The 16332-nt window shown below is 45.3% G+C and overlaps 1 protein-coding gene across 1 annotated transcript; it reads right to left on the bottom strand.

The window, feature by feature from the left end:
* Positions 1–51: 51 nt before the first annotated feature.
* Positions 52–14634, bottom strand: LOC147007387 (tubulin alpha chain-like). The gene is made up of 5 exons (XM_085867179.1): positions 14492–14634; positions 4431–4653; positions 4094–4242; positions 3154–3834; positions 52–3056 (listed from the first exon to the last, which is right to left on the bottom strand). Exons 1-5 carry the CDS (start codon positions 14582–14584, stop codon positions 2760–2762), a joined length of 1443 nt encoding a protein of 480 aa, XP_085723305.1. The 5' UTR covers positions 14585–14634; the 3' UTR covers positions 52–2759.
* Between the last annotated feature and the right edge of the window lie 1698 nt (positions 14635–16332).

Raw genomic sequence — 16332 nt, 5'->3', positions numbered from 1 at the left:
TCAATGGCCTGCAGGTATACATTGTCACAATCAAAGGACAGGACAAGTCAAGACAGTTTCAAGCTTCTATTTGCAATAGCAGGCAGGCAAGTATTTACAACACGTCTAACATTCCCATTACCTCGACACAACGTACCTCGCGTCGGAATACTCAGCCAGTAAAATTAGCACTTTAACTAATGGATCCAGACATTTGAAGGAGTGAATGATTGGAGGAGGGGTAAGAAGAGGTGGAGATGAGAAAGAAGTCGTTGGGGTTAGTGTTGCGAACCCCTGACACCTGAGTTGCTGCCGCACAACGGTCTGGTCTGATGGTCCTTGGATTCACCTCCTCACGCTCCCTCCTCCACTCCACTTGCACTCACTCAGAGCGCCCGATGGTAAGGGTGATTGCACGTGATGGTGCTCCGTTTGCACTCCTGAGGTTTAAGCGCTCGATGGTAACAGATAGCTGCATGGAATGGTATGTGGCAGCTTATGTTTGGAGAATGGCTGGCGGCGAGGTGAGGAGTCGTGATATGGCCGGGTAACAAGGTGAGGTAACCAGGTATGGAGACGAGAAAGATTTGAAATGTACTTGAAAGGTGCTGAAGGAGTGAGCGACGTGAAGCGAAGCCAAACGAATGAGGTGAAGCGAAACGAAGTGAAGAAGAGGAAAAGAGAGACAGAATGAGGTAGCAGAACGAGGAAGAAATAACACAAACAATAGGTAAAATAAAGCGAACCACATACATACACGGCTAATCAAGCGACATACACCCCACACTCGTAAAGAGAATACACAGTGGGATGTTGAAGCGTGTGCACAGAAGCGTGTGCAACCTTAAAGGGCCTAAGGTCACATGCTTCTGCGCCTTCAATTCCAGATGGGGAACACTTGGGCCTCACTGGTTTGAGAATGACAACAGCAGGACGGTGACGATCAACAGTGACCGCTACTGGGCTGTGCTCCAGAAATTCTATAATGATCTTGCCCAAAAGGTCACCGTAAACCAGCTCAGCATAACCTGGTTTATGCACGCTGGTGCACTCCCACATACAGCTGGTGACACCATCACTTTCATGCGGCAGCTCTTCAGAAACTGCCTCGTTGTCCTCGTTCAGAAACTGCCTCGTTGTCAGAAATTGCCCTCGTTTCCAAATCACTCATGACTGGGCATCCCGTAGCTCAGACTTGAACCCTCCGTACTACTGGTTCTGGAGGGCTGCCAAGGGCTCTGTCTATGCCAACCACCCTGGATGATCTGAAGCAGGGGGTTTCAGAATACCGCCAGGCATTGCCACATGAGACCTCCAGAAAAGTTGGACAAAACTTTGGACTCAGGATCAATGTCTGTCTGAACCGCAGAGGGGCACACATCAAGAACGTCAATTACAAGGATTTTGTGTCAATACCAATTTCAGACCTTGGGCTCTCACAAACTCTAGCAGTGACTTACTACAATAGCAATCAGTGATAAAAAAAAATACCATGTCATAAACTTTCAAGAAATGTTTGGTTCACGTTCCTGAAGTTTTGTAAATAAACATTTAAAGTTGCATCACTCTTTTTGAAACACCCTGCAGTTGTGTATGAATGTGGGAATGTTCCACCCGTTTCCGTGCGACTCGAGATGTGCCATGAAGGGCAGGTAGCCAGTGAAATTTCATCGGTAGTTTCCAAATTGGTATTTGGCCTCAGCTGACCCCTAGAGCAGGTGACATCCACTGGGGGATGTGGTCAAGTCACGGAGTTTGAATTGGTCAAGTTATATAGTTGGTAAGGTAGGCCGGTTTGTGTTTTTGCCACTCATGCTCTCCCAGACCCAGGACATCGGAGTGAATTGATGAGGGAAGAATTCTGTACATAATAATTGTACATTTTGAATTTTGTTTACAACTGAGGGGGAAGGTAGTACGGCAAGGAGAATAAACAATATCCCCCTTCCGCCACGCGGCGGGGGATAATAAGTTAGCTACAGCTCACTTTTCCCAACTCTGCCCAATTGAGTTAATGAGGTGTGAGTTTGTATTAAGGCTGGAGCTGTTGCCCCGACATTGAAACTTGCAGGAGCTGCAAGTCCGAGTGTTACCTTTGTGGTGGGGCAGGGGGAGGGAGAAAAGGGGGGGTGAGACTGTCTGAGAACAGACAGAACTGCATGGAGAAGTAATCGTCCATGTATGGGTAGTTTAGCAAATTCTCATTGAATGAAGTAGGGCATTGTTAGTGAAAGGATTTTCTTGTTTGAATGTGCACCATGTAGAGGATGGCACGTGGTAATAAGTAGTAATGGCTTAACGTAAGGAAATTGTACGTGAAGCATGCTGTCATGTCACTGGGTGGCCTTAGAAAAGCAAAGGGGAGAGCGTGGTAGATCAATGGGCTGTGGCAGGCAAGGGCTGGGGGTGGATTATCATGGACAGTTAGTTATATAGGTATCATGACAATAACGGTGGAAGCTGATAATGAAATCCCATAAAGTTGGATGAAACAAGTGAAGATGAAGAGAAAAACAAGAAAAAAAGGAAATGAGGAACAGAACTCCAAGGGACACAAAAATGTACACAAAGTGGGTCTGAAGAGTTAGAGGAGGTGAGTGATTTGTTCTTTCTTGGTCTTCCGTCTCATGATGAAGTCCACAAAGTTGTTAAAGGAAGTACACAGATGTATCAATCATATTGTAATGGCTAATCGACGACTACTCGTAAATGACAAGGAAAGAATCTCCAAAATGAACGTCAACAAAGTTTAACATCCAACACTTTTCGGCATTATTGAGCTAGAACTCATCAAACTCCTCCCCCTCTCCCTCAACCAGGGCAGCCCCAACCTCCTCATAGTCCTTCTCCAGCAAGGCGAGGTCCTCTCGTGCCTCTGCGAACTCTCCCTCCTCCATTCCTTCCCCCACATACCAGTGCACAAAGGCACGTTTGGCAAACATCAGGTCGAACTTGTGATCGAGTCGTGCCCAGGCTTCCGCAATGGCCGTCGTGTTGCTCAACATGCACACAGCCCGCTGGACCTTGGCGAGATCACCTCCGGGTACCATGGTCGGAGGCTGGTCGTTTATGCCGACCTGGGAAGAGAAGAAACAACGGAGAATGAGCTAGTACAAAAGCCACATCCACAATTACCGAGCACGACCATCATGATTTACCTGCATTTGGACATACCTTGAAGCCGGTTGGACACCAATCTACAAATTGGATGGAGCGCTTTGTCTTGATGTCGGCGATGGCGGCGTTCACGTCCTTGGGCACGACGTCTCCACGGTACAGCATGCAGCATGCCATGTACTTGCCATGACGAGGGTCACACTTCACCATCTGATTGGCGGGCTCAAAACATGCATTGGTGATGTCAGACACCGACAGCTGCTCATGGAAGGCCTTCTCGGCAGAGATGACAGGTGCGTAAGTGGTCAATGGGAAGTGGATCCGTGGGTAGGGCACCAGGTTTGTCTGGAACTCCGTCAGATCGACATTGAGTACTCCGTCGAAGCGTAATGAGGCAGTGATGGACGAGACGATCTGCGCCATGAGGCGGTTCAGGTTCGTGTAGCTCGGATGCTCTATGTCCAAGTTGCGACGACATATATCATATATGGCCTCGTTGTCCACCATGAAGGCACAATCCGAGTGCTCCATTGTGGTGTGGGTCGTCAGAACGGAGTTGTATGGCTCGACCACCGCGGTAGACACTTGAGGGGCTGGGTACACGGCGAACTCCAACTTGGACTTCTTCCCGTATTCAACTGAGAGTCGTTCCATAAGCAGGGATGAAAAGCCGGAACCTGTGCCGCCCCCAAAGGAGTGGAAGATCAGGAAACCCTGCAGGCCTGTGCACTGGTCCGCCTGGGGTTCAGTAAAGAGCAGATCGGAGATCACAACCATTGGTACTCAGCGGAGTTCAGTGACAATGATACGAGAGGTGCTTCAGGACTTAACATAACATTGGTAGAGCGGTGATGTTCATGTCTGTAGAAGGTTCTGGAACCTTCTCTCGACTCGAACATCATTGTTGGTCCAAAAGGAGATCACAAGGTCCCTTGAAGTAAAGATTAAATTAAATATTGAGAAGCTTTTTTGAGGAAATGATTCTTTCCTGGTTTACCTGCTTACGGATGCGGTCTTCAACCAGGTCTATGATCTCCTTTCCAGTGGTGTAGTGGCCCCGAGCGTAGTTGTTGGCTGCATCCTCTTTACCTGAAATAAGTTGCTCAGGGTGGAAGAGTTGTCTGTAAGTACCAGTGCGTACTTCATCTAAAGAACGGCACAATCTGAACATCAGGGTGAAGGTGAGTTCAGGTTCAAGGTGAAGGTAAGTTCTGGGTGAAGGTGAGTTCAGAATGATTGGTGAAGATAACTTACCTCACAAACCAGAAGTTAAGAAAAATGAGTAAAGGGTAAAATAGGAAAGGAGTAAAGGATAGCTTAGACAGGTTGCTGACCAATCACAGTCGGTTCCAGATCGATAAAGACCGCACGAGGAACGTGTTTCCCAGCGTCCGTCTCAGTAAAGAAGGTGTTGCAAGAGTCATCTCCACTCCCAATGGTCTTGTCACTGGGCATTTGCCCATCAGGCGGGATCCCATGCTCCAGACAGTAGAGCTCCCAGCAAGAATTCCCGATCTGCATGCCCGCCTGGCCTACGTGGATGGAGATGCACTCGCGCTGTGGGACACATGCACACCCCGGTGATCGTAGTGGTTTAACCATTGTTCACAACCCACAAGGAAATATATTCCCTGCAAGATGTGCTTGTTCTTGGTGTTTTACATTCATATCCTTTGTCTCCTTGGACATTGTATATGAGGAGGAATGAGTGGTAGGGGATGATGCACAGGGTGGACAGATGTGTGCAGAAGGAAACTCTCAATGAGGAAAAATAGGAAATTTAGGAGCGGGTGGATTTGGGAGTGGGGGCAGGGGCAATAACGGGGGAAGAGAATGTCATGGTTTTGGATGGGGAATGATCCGAGATGGTGCTGAACAGCTGTGTGCAAGACCTGGAGGGAAGGTTGATGGTGGATTATAAAATTAGAGGAAAATTATTCAAGTTTTGATCAAAAAAGGTGTTTTTGTTAATTCAGTTACAATCTGAAAAAGGATGTCAAGGACACGAAACTCACACCAGGTGCACAACTTCAGTGCAGGTACACTATTACGATGCAAGAACATATTGTATACCAAGCAGTTTTTGAGATTCCTCGTTGGCTAAATTGTGCAGACAAAAAATATATATATATATATATATATATATATATATATATATATATATATATATATATATATATATATATATATATATATATATATATATTCAGATCAACTTGACCATAACCTTTAACCCCGAGGGGTGTGCATTTGGCGTAAATCTGACTTTCTCGCAAGCTATCTACAGAGGTTAAGGTCATTCGGATCGGACAAACTTTGGTCGAGTTTTGGTGAAAAATGTTAAAATGTCAATAACTCGGTCGTGATCTGAAAAATTAGGTCAAAACCAAAATAAATTACATAAACTGTGGATATTTATCTTCACATGATTGATGCAAAATTTCGTTCCGAAAGTCCCAGCCAAGGTTGCCAGATGTCCAGTCAGTATCGCATTTGTACGATAATCCAACCTCTTGTACGATCTATAATTGTAAATGTTTGATAATTTTGGCAATTCCCCAAAATAAAGTACTCGACCTTCAATTATCAGTTTAAATTTCAGAACATTTTTCTCAGGTTGCTGGACACATCATGACCTTCTCCGTCCCACCTACCCAGCATTTCTAACATCATGTAAGCACATGCACAGAGAGAAACTGAGCAAAGCAATGCGCACGTTCCTTCCAACTTCTGAGCACGTGGAGTCGTGGACTGTGGAAAGGCACACATCAAGTTAGGGTTCGGGTTAAGGCTTCGTCATTTTGGTGAAATTTAAAAACAAAAGACGTCACAGTGTGCAGGTGAAAGCAATGAGTTCAGAAAGTTGTCATGTGTTGGTCACCGACAAAAAGATTAAACGGATTGGAGCATGAATAAGGAGAACAAGCAATTATTTTAAACACGATCAACTCGTTAAATAAGCCACCAAATTATCAAAATATGGTCAGAATCCGTTTCCTTGACATATTAGAACTTGAGATGCATTTTAAATCATGAATTTATCTTTTAAAACGCTTTAAAATTTGCCTCTGACAATCCCGAGTCGATAATGGCTTTACTGAATTTTTTGTGACATCTCAGTCGAGATCAACCAACCGTCCACAATGTGATGTCCACATATAATTCAGGTCACGTCAGGTATGGGAGCATGCACCAGAGCAGCGCGTCGCTGCGTACACTTTCCGCCGGCACTCCAGGGGCCTCCGTCTGGACATCCCCCGGCAGATGCCTGGCTCATCCCCATCTCCTTGAGATGCCGATCAACCTGCTGCAACCACGAGGCACGTGGTCGACCCATTGGCCTCCTGCACTCACAAGACTCCCTCGCTGAGAGAATCTGGTGAGCAGGATCAGCGTCAGGAAAATGAGCCACATGTCCATCCAGCCGCAGCCGATGCTCACGCACTATGCAGGTAACAAATCTCATTTGATTCTCTCTCAGCAACCGCTAATTGGACACAAAATCCGACCAGCGATAGCCAAGGATTCTCCGAAGAGACCTGGTACCAAGGGAATTAAGTCTCCATCTCAGATCCTTGGTCAGAATCCAAGTCTCGCATCCATAGAGCAAGACTGAAAGCACCAAGGACCTGAAGACTCGGACTTTCATCCTCCCGCACAGGTACCGGCAGCACCACACCCCATCATCCAGTGAATCCTTGACTCCCCAGGCCCGACCCAGACGTCTATTGTCCTCTGACTCACAGCCAGCAGAGACATGAATATCACTGCCAAGGTAAGTGAATCTCTTCACGACCTCAACATCCTCACCACAAAAAAGCACAGACAGGACAGCAGCATCCAAGATGTCATTGAAAGCCTGGATCTTATTTTTGACCCAGGAAACCCGTAATCCCAGCGGCTCCAACTCCTCATTCAGCACCTCGAGGGCCCCCAAAAGGATATCTAAAATCTCCGCCAAGATGACTGCATCATCTACAAAATCAAGGTCAGAGATCTTGACATTCCCAAATGATGCACCACAGCTTGATCTCTCTGACATCCTCCCTAGAATCCAGTCCATACAAGTGCTGACAAGAGTGGGGGCCAGTACATACCCCTGACGAACTCCAGTAACAACTGGAAATAAGTTAGGGATGAGACCACCACATCTCACAGCACTCTTAGTACCAGAGTAGAGTTCAGACATCAGATCGATCAGTTTTGGTGGCACCCCACGAAGACCAAGAATCCTCCAGAGGGCATCGCAATTCACTGAATCGAACGCTTTACAGAGATCAACATAGGCTACAAGCAACCCCTGCCGAAACTCATCTGCGGTCGGTGAGGACCCAAAGAGCAAGGATACGGTCAATCCTTGACCTCTTTGGTGTAAAGCCTGACTGCTCTGGGTGCTGGTGCTCAAGCAGATGGTGGCGAACCCTATCAAGAATTATCCGAGCAAAGACCTTGCCCGGCACTGAGAGCAGCATCACCCCTCAGTAGTTGTTCCAGTCTTGGCGATCACCCTTCCCTTTCCAGAGAGGGACAACAAGGCCCCTCCTTCAGTCAGTTGGGATGATGCCTGTGTTCCAGGCAGAGTAGAGAACTGCATGCAACGACATGAGTTCAGCATTTCCACCAGCCTTGAGAAGTTCAGCATGGATGCCACAAATCCCTGGAGCTTTACCCCGTTTCAACTGGTTCACCGCAGCCTGTGTTTCCACAAACGAAGGTGGACCACAGTTTATTAGAGGGTCAGCAACAGGGATTGTAACCGCTGATATGCAACTTGACAGCTGGTGGATCAGCATGGTACAACTGCTCAAAGTAACCGGTCCAGCGGGCCTTCACTTCAGACTCCTCTGTCAAGAGCCTACCACCCTCTGCTCAAACTGCAGTACACCGAGGGATGGGCTTGGATGAACGTAATGCGTGAATTTCCCTGCAAGCGGAACGAGAATCACTTGACCACAGGTGATGCTCTACCCCCTCACAGATTCCTCTCACATAGGCCTCCTTGTCCACCCCTAGCACACGTCCAGTTTTACGCCTCAGCTCCCTTAACAGCTCAGCTCTGCCATTCAGCCTGGCCCTGTGACTCTGGTCAATGGTATCCAGTGTCCCTTGAGAGACAAAATTCTTATTTGCTCTGCGGTGAGCTCCAAGACATTCACCAGCAACATCAATGATAGTGGTCTTGAAGGCACTCCACAACTCTTCAGGACCTCCCAAAGCACCCAGACCCCCCAAATCTCCACTCAGCTTGTTCGCAAACTCCTCAGCTACCCTATCATCCTTGAGCTTACCTCCGTCCAGCCTTGGCTTGGATGGTGCCATTCTCCTGGATTTATGGTGCAACTTCAGAGTTGCTACAACAAGCCGGTGGTCAGTATTGAGGAAATGAGCACTCCGGTAGACCCTGCAGTTCTGGATCATCCTTCAGCAACCATCAATGAGGACATGGTCAATCTCCTTTGCCACACCACCAGCGTTGGAATACCAAGTCCAGCGATTAGCTTGTGGGCACTGAAACCATGAACCGGCCACCCTAAGTCCATGACTTCTTGCAAAGTCAAGGAACTTAGTGCTATTCAGGTTTACAGTTCCAGACCCATGGGGACCAACACATGTCTCATAACCATCCCTTTCAGTTCCAGTCGATGCATTGAAATCCCCCAAGACTAGAAGTGTATCTCATCTGGGGCATTGATCAACCACAGACTCGAGCGTGGCGTAGAATGCATCCTTCACGGTGAGATCACTCGCCTCAGTCGGAGCATAAACAGAGACCAGGGAAGTGACACCCAAGGAGTGATGAATCCTTAGTCTCATAATATGCTCGTTGACTGGTGTTACCTCAATTATCATTGGAGTCAGCTTTTTGGACACAGCTACAGCAACTCCTTGGGCAAGGCAACCATCAGAGTGACCAGACTAATAGTAGGTGTAACCACCCGCCATTATCTCGCTGCAATCCGGTCTCCGAACCTCAGAGTGAGCTGCAATACCGATGTCCAACGCTTGAGCTCAGATAACAGAGACAGGTGATCATCCTCTCTTAGGGATAGGACATTCCATGCACCCACCCGAAGGGACCGCCTCAGGTTAACCCAAGGTGACCGCCGTCTGGTGGACGACATCCCAGCACCACTCCGACACACTCTCCCGCAATCTGACCCGGGAATGTTACCCCGTGGTTTCCCTTCTCTCATGAAAGATCGGGGGTCCCGAAGGCTTTGCCCCAATCCCGTCATCCGGTGAGCTGCCCTGCGAAGGGAAGCTGCACAGGAGGTACTCCCACAGAGTGGTTTTTCAGCTTTCTTTGCGTTTTTGTGTTTTGCAGAATGAAGGGTTTTATTGGTGGCCGGTGTGCAAATCCTACCACCAACCTCCTAATGAGAAGTAACCCAACTGCAGGAGGATGTCCGCAGACACCGTTGGGCACTAGATATGGATGGCTGTTGGCTCACAAGGAGCTCCTCCGCCCTTTGACAGGTTTTGTTTTTAATCCTGCTGGGTGTCCATATCCGAACACCCTCCTCACCAAAAAACCTGCTGGGGGAGACGGTTTCGTCACCGACAACCCGACCATGGAACAGGTTAGTACAGGTTTACATGGTACCTGTCGCAAGTCACAGATCTAATCTGGCCTGACCTGACATAGCTCTAATCTGGCCTGGCATATAATTGTGACGGACAATGTAACGTCCTGATGAAGGATATAATTAAATAAGGCCGTTAGTTATCTTCAAAAGGAGTGTTTTAATTAATTACTTCCTTGGAGTTTTCTTAGTGTACATGCAAAGTTTCAGGCTGCTAGGTTTTATGGTTTTGGAGATATGGAGGACACACACACACACACACACACACACACACACACACACACACACACACACACACACACACACACACACCTCTCCCTACAAAGATGTTTCATCCACCACGTTGATTCCAAATGTTAACGAATCCAAACCATACTGAGATATCAGGTGTATGGTTGTTTTACTATACTTTTCTCACCTGTGTTGCAAGTGGAGTGACCTGCTTTGTGATGCTTGAAAATATCGGAAATAGGGCGATATTAAAATGGCAATCTTGTAAAAACAAAAGTGTTGAATCGAGCAAATGGCATTTCAATCTAATGGATATGAGAAACAGGACTGAATGGGACTCATGTTGATATGTGAGGAAGAAGAGGATGGTGGAACAACATGAGAGACGCGATTGAATAAGTGAAGAAGAAGATGAAGGAGGAGAGTTTTTGTTTCAATGTAAAATGTTTTAAGAAAAAGTATTGAATATATCAAGTGTTTTCTGAATCTGATCGATGCAGTGAATTCACCTTCGCTGGGCATCAGATATGAAGCTTATCAAAATTGTGTGTTTCCTTCAAGCGATTATGACTGAAATGTTTGCAGACCCACTCACTCACTCATTGAACTACCGACACTGCTCGATCACATAAGCTCACCTGAATAAAGTCCAGGTGAGCTAAAAAGGATTCCTGAGAGGTCCTGCCCTCCATGCAGGGATAACCAGCATCACAAGTTGGCATTTGCAGTTTAGTCACATGTTCCCATGTACCCATTAAAAAAAAAAATATATATATATATATATATATATATATATATATATATATATATATATATATATATATATATTTGTTTGGTCACAAACCTTCCGGAGAGTTGTCTGAATACATCCTATTTCGATTTCTTGAAATCCGTTCATCCGTTCTGAAGTTACAACGCAACAGACAGACAGACAGACAGGGCGCCATTTATAATATCGATTTACATGGTGTTGTGTCAACTCTATGTTATTATTGTTATTACTTGTCAAGAATGTTTTTTTTTTCACAAGTATATTGATATCCTCCGTTTGTTTGTTTGTTTGTGTATTTGTTGGTGTGTTTATGTGTTTGTGTATTGGGTAGTCGATCCATCTCCCCTTATTGTCAGGTTTTCCGTCGTTATGTCTGTCTGTCTGTCTGTTTGTCTGTTTGTTTGGTAGTCGATCTATCGACCCTAATTGTCAGGTTTTCCGTCGTTATGTCTGTCTGTTTGTCTGTCCAGGCCAGTACTCCGTTAATCGTAGGTCAATTTTGATGAAACTCTGGTGGTCGGTTCATACCATGACCTAGTTGTGCACGTTTGAGAACCGTTGCTATGGACCTCTCAGTTGCCAAGCAACGGGCCTTTGAAATTTTCAAAAAAAAATCTAAAAAAAATTAAAATTTCGAAATTCAAAAATCAAACTATGATCGTTTGTGGGCAACACATTCAGCCTCCTTGACAAAAAAAATTCAGCCCGCTCCCATGAAAACTGGCGGAGAAGATAGACTTTGAATGAACCCTGGTTGAAAACCGTTGCTATGGACGCTTTTGTTGGCTAGTCACGGCTGAAAAACGACTAAATTCGACTTGATCGACTACCCATGTCCGCCTACCGGCTGGTTTGTGTATTTGTTTGTGTTTGTTTGTGTGTGTGTTTGTGTATTTGTTTGTGTGTGTGTTTGTGTGTGTTTGTGTGTGTGTTTGTGTGTGTTTGTGTGTGTGTTTGTGTGTGTTTGTGTGTACTTGTGTGTCTGTGTATTTTTTCATTTTTTGTTGGGTCGTCGATAAAGTCGAAAAAAAAAAATGTTTTTTTTGATCTACCCTTATTATCACTTTTTCCGTCGATATGTTTGTCTGTCTGTCTGTTCATTCCAGTGCTCCGTTAATACAATGGCGATTTCGATGAAACTTGGTTGGTAGGTTCATACCATGACCTAGTTGTGTGTAAATGAAAACCGTTGCCATGGACACCACCGTTGCATAGCAACGGGACTTTGAAATTTTTGAAAAATCATAAAAAATGTATTTTATCGAAAATCAAAAATCGGGCCACGAGCGACTGTGGGCAGTACATTCAGCCATATTGTCAAAAATTCCAGCCGGATCCTATGAAAACTGTCGGAGAAGATAGACTTTGAATGAACCCTGGTCGAAAACAATAAAAAAACGAAGTTCGTTATATCTCAGAGACTATGAGTCAGATATACATGAAACTGGTATGGTTGGTTCATGGTATGTCCTATTTATGTGCGAGAAAGAACCGTTGCTATGGACCCCTCTGTTGCCCAGCAACGGCCGAAAAACCTCTAAATGTGGGGGTATTTTAACAAAAAAACAATCTGCAGCATTAACCCTTGAAGCCAGAATCAAGAATTTTCTTGTGCTTAATCTACAGGTCATCATTCCCCATCGCGACTACCCATGTCCGCCTTCCGGCTTGTTTGTTTGTGTGTCTGTGTATTTGTTTCTGTGTTTGTGTTTGTTTGTGTGTTTGTTTATGTGTTTGTGTATTTGTTTGTGTGTGTGTTTGTTTGTGTGTGTGTTTGTGTATTGGGTTTTCCCTTGTCTCTGTGTATTGGGAAAACCCTTGTCAGGTTTTCCGTCGTTATGTTGGGTAGTCGATTTATCTACCCTTATTGTCAGGTTTCCCGTCGTTATGTCTGTTTGTCTGTCTGTCCAGGCCAGTACTCGTTAATCATAGGCCGATTTTGATGAAACTCTGGTGGTAGGTTCAGACCATGACCTAGTTGTGCGCGTTTGAGAACCGTTGCTATGGACCCCTCAGTTGCCTAGCAACGGGCCTTTGAAATTTTCAAAAAAAATCTAAAAAAATAAAAATATCGAAATTCAAAAATCATAACTATGATCGTTTGTGGGCAACACATTCAGCCTCCTTGACAAAAAAATTCAGCCCGCTCCCATGAAAACTGGCAGAGAAGATAGACTTTGAATGAACCCTGGTCGAAAAAAATAAAAAAAACGAAGTTCGTAAAATCTCAGAGACTATGAATCAGACAGAACCGTTGCTCTGGACGCTTTTATTGGCTAGTAACGGCTGAAAAACGACTAAATTCGACTTGATCTACTACCCATGTCCACCTACCGGCTTGTTTGTGTGTTTGTTTGTGTGTCTGTCCGCTCGCCTCCAGCCCAAACCGCTCAACCGATCGTTCTGAATTCTTCAGAGATTAATGTCACCTACCCTGCGACGATCCCACATTGAAGTTTCGTAAAATTCGGTCGACGGAAAAGATCTACATCGGCCAATTTGAACCAAATTGGCTAAAATCTTCAAATTTCATCCGATTGACTTGAAATTTGAAGAAGATTTGCATATCAGGTCAGTGAATTCAACCACCTATTACGTTTTGAAGTTATCACAGGTCAAAAGGTCAACATAGGCCCAACCCAAAATATTTTGTCAACCCAAAATAGGGCAAAATTTTTATTTGTTTCTAAAAATCAATTTTCATCCGCATGACTTGAAATTTGAAGACCATTTGAATATGAAGTCAAGGAACTCAACAACCTATTAATTTTGAGGTAAACATAGGCCAAAAGGTCAAAATATGCGAAAAGGCCAATTTGGGCCAAATTTTCTAAAATCCTCAATATTCATCCGATTGACTTGCAATATTTGAAGAGCATTTTCATGTCAGGTCACTGAATTCAACGACCAATTAATTTTAAGGTCAAAAAGGTCAACACAGGCCTAATTTCTGAAATTGACAGATAGGGCCAAAAACTAAATATATCACTATATCTCAAAAAGATTGTGGACGAGTTATGGCAAAACAAGGTGGATGGGTGGAATAGGTGACAAGAACAAGCGGATTGGATTTTGGTTCAGATCCAGCCCATCGGTAGGAACCAAAACGTGAACTGTTCCACCTGGCAGAGGTACGCGCTCCACTGAGTGCCATTCTACTTTGTGCTGTTTTGTGCGTTTCTTCCAAAAGTGTTTGAATGTTGAATGTTTTACATAAAAATGAAACATTATTCATTGCTTCGTCAATTGGTCGACGTGATGAATCGAAGACGGTCGACGGTTGTAAATTCAAATATCGCTGTGCATTGTGGGTAAACGCCGGTCATGTCGTTCGGTGGGATTTGTTCGATAATTCTTCTGAAAATACGATAATGTGGAAGTTCCAAGATGATATTTCCATTTTTTCCAAATCTGACGATCCCGATATAGCTCGGACAGACATTGTGGCTTGATGAGAGGGAGGGAAGAGAGAGAAAAAGGCCAAATGGCGGTTCAGTCCTCCGATGGGTCGAATAAACTCGAAGGTACCATTAAAAATCGTGCTCACTAATTGTACAAACTCCACAACAGGTATCAGCGCAAGCCTCCACATATGGCCATCCTATAGTATCGGAGTTTAACAATAGGGGACGTCTCATGACTAATCTTCCCACGCGGCTCGTATTTCACCTCAGAGACTGCACACAGAAACAAATGTAAATATAGAAAATATCGATTTCCCAAACTCCGGCAATCAGAATGTAAATCAAGATAGCAGAAACAACGATCCGAACCAAGTAAATGTAACCGTATAATCGTCAAAACTCACCATCGTGAATTTTTTCACTTCACACAAAATGGCGGCAAACGGAAATGGTATTCTTCTTCTTCTTCTTCTTTTCTTCTTCTTCATCATCATCATTACGTGTTTTGGATGCGTGAAACGCAGTGACGTCACGCGGCGACGCCCGATGAACGAGAAAATCGTTTTTATTAAAACCGATTTGTTCCGATTGGTGAAACGTTTTAGTAAAACCAGTTTATTTTCAGACATGGCAATTTGGAGGTGACGAGAAACGGGTTGGTAGGAATCGCAAGCGGGTTATTTATTTGTTTATGAGACGTGATTGGAAATGACACTGCACTCGGAATCCTGGAGGGTGGTCACGTGGCCTACGGTGAGAGAAAGCTCATGACGTCACGTAGCCAATTGGCTCGACTCACTGAACTACTTCAGGAATCATTACGTATCGGTTACAGGTCCCTATGGGGGGGGCTCCATTATCAAGCAGCTAGCTAGCGCTTGTCAAGCCATCCGTTCCTTATCCATGGTTTCCAATGGAATGCTTGCTTGAGTGCTTAAGCCACTTGGCCAGCACTCCACAAGAAACATGGAAGCTGAACAATGCAAGACCCCCTTACCCCCCCCCCCCCAGACAGTCTGTGTCCATCCTCGCAAGTGGGATTGAAGAAAATCATTGCATTTTAAAATTGATCATATTTCCCATCCAATCCAGGTTTGGACGATACTTGAGCGGGTTTGCGGGTTTTCAGAAATAAGGACGGCCAAACCGGTGACATGCGGATCACTTGCCATGTGTGTTTTTTTTTGGCCCTTCTTGTGGACCGGAGTGATGTTTGCTGATTCCACTCAGAGCAGAGTGGACAAAGGAGGAGGAGAGAATGGACATGGCAAATAGAGGAGGAGAAAGAACCATGGAGCAGGATCTGAGAACCTGGGGACTCATGACATCTAGACCAGTCGCAGAAGCAGGTTCAAGGCAGGACAGAACGTTCTCGACCTTCTCGGGTAGGACACAGAGATCAGCAGACCCTCGGTATGTCGGGGGTAAAATGGGGACAGAACAGGAGGGGTTGGGGACACGAGATTTGGAGGAAAACACAGAAGGTTCACAAACTGCCCTATTTATCCGAGGCATGGTGTGCAACATATCACTTCGGGGTGAGGGACAGGGTGGAGGGGAACAGGCCTCGTGCTTTGCATTCCAATAATATTGAAACCTTTAGATTCCATAGAATCTGGGACAGACTCGCGTGATGCTCTGTCCTGGCTCGGAGCGGAGAGCAGTACTCCATTGAGCTGCAGACAAGCGCCTTGTTTGAAGACTTTGAGTAGTTCCCATTTTTGGAGAAACGACTTGGATCAATGAAGGATGCTTCGGCTGCAGCACGTTTTTGGAGGTGAACTTTGCCAGATGGTCGCCCCAGGAGAGGATGTGCCTGATGGAGTTCAAGATACTGAACCTCTTCCAGTGGTTCACTTGATGACAATTCCGGAGTGAAACGGTGAGACGGTGAGATTTTCCAGGATTGAAGGACATGTTCCATTAATCAGAACAGGATATAATCATCTCCAGATTAGTAGAGAGAGACGCAGCTGGTGTCTGCCTACTGTACAATACAATGTGGAGACGTTCTTGTGGAAGTACATCTCATGCATGTGTTAATGAGGAGCTGATGATGTGTTGGTTTGGCTACGTGTAATAAAGTATTTCCATCATGGCTGCTTTCAAAAAGAGTGTGTTCGAATCATTCCCGGAATTTGTCTACTGTTACATGGTGGCAGCGGTGGAACTCAGCAATTGTTAAGTCAGTCGAATTGTTGTTAAGTCTACAGTATACCATTTTGTAGATAGTTCTGGGCCGTAG

This window comes from Eptatretus burgeri, unplaced genomic scaffold (assembly GCF_056783735.1).
Source record: "Eptatretus burgeri isolate ZD-2024b unplaced genomic scaffold, Ebu_testis_v1 Ebu_testis_scaffold_209, whole genome shotgun sequence".
NCBI lineage: Eukaryota > Metazoa > Chordata > Myxini > Myxiniformes > Myxinidae > Eptatretus > Eptatretus burgeri.
This window is presented reverse-complemented; position numbering and strand designations above follow the sequence as displayed.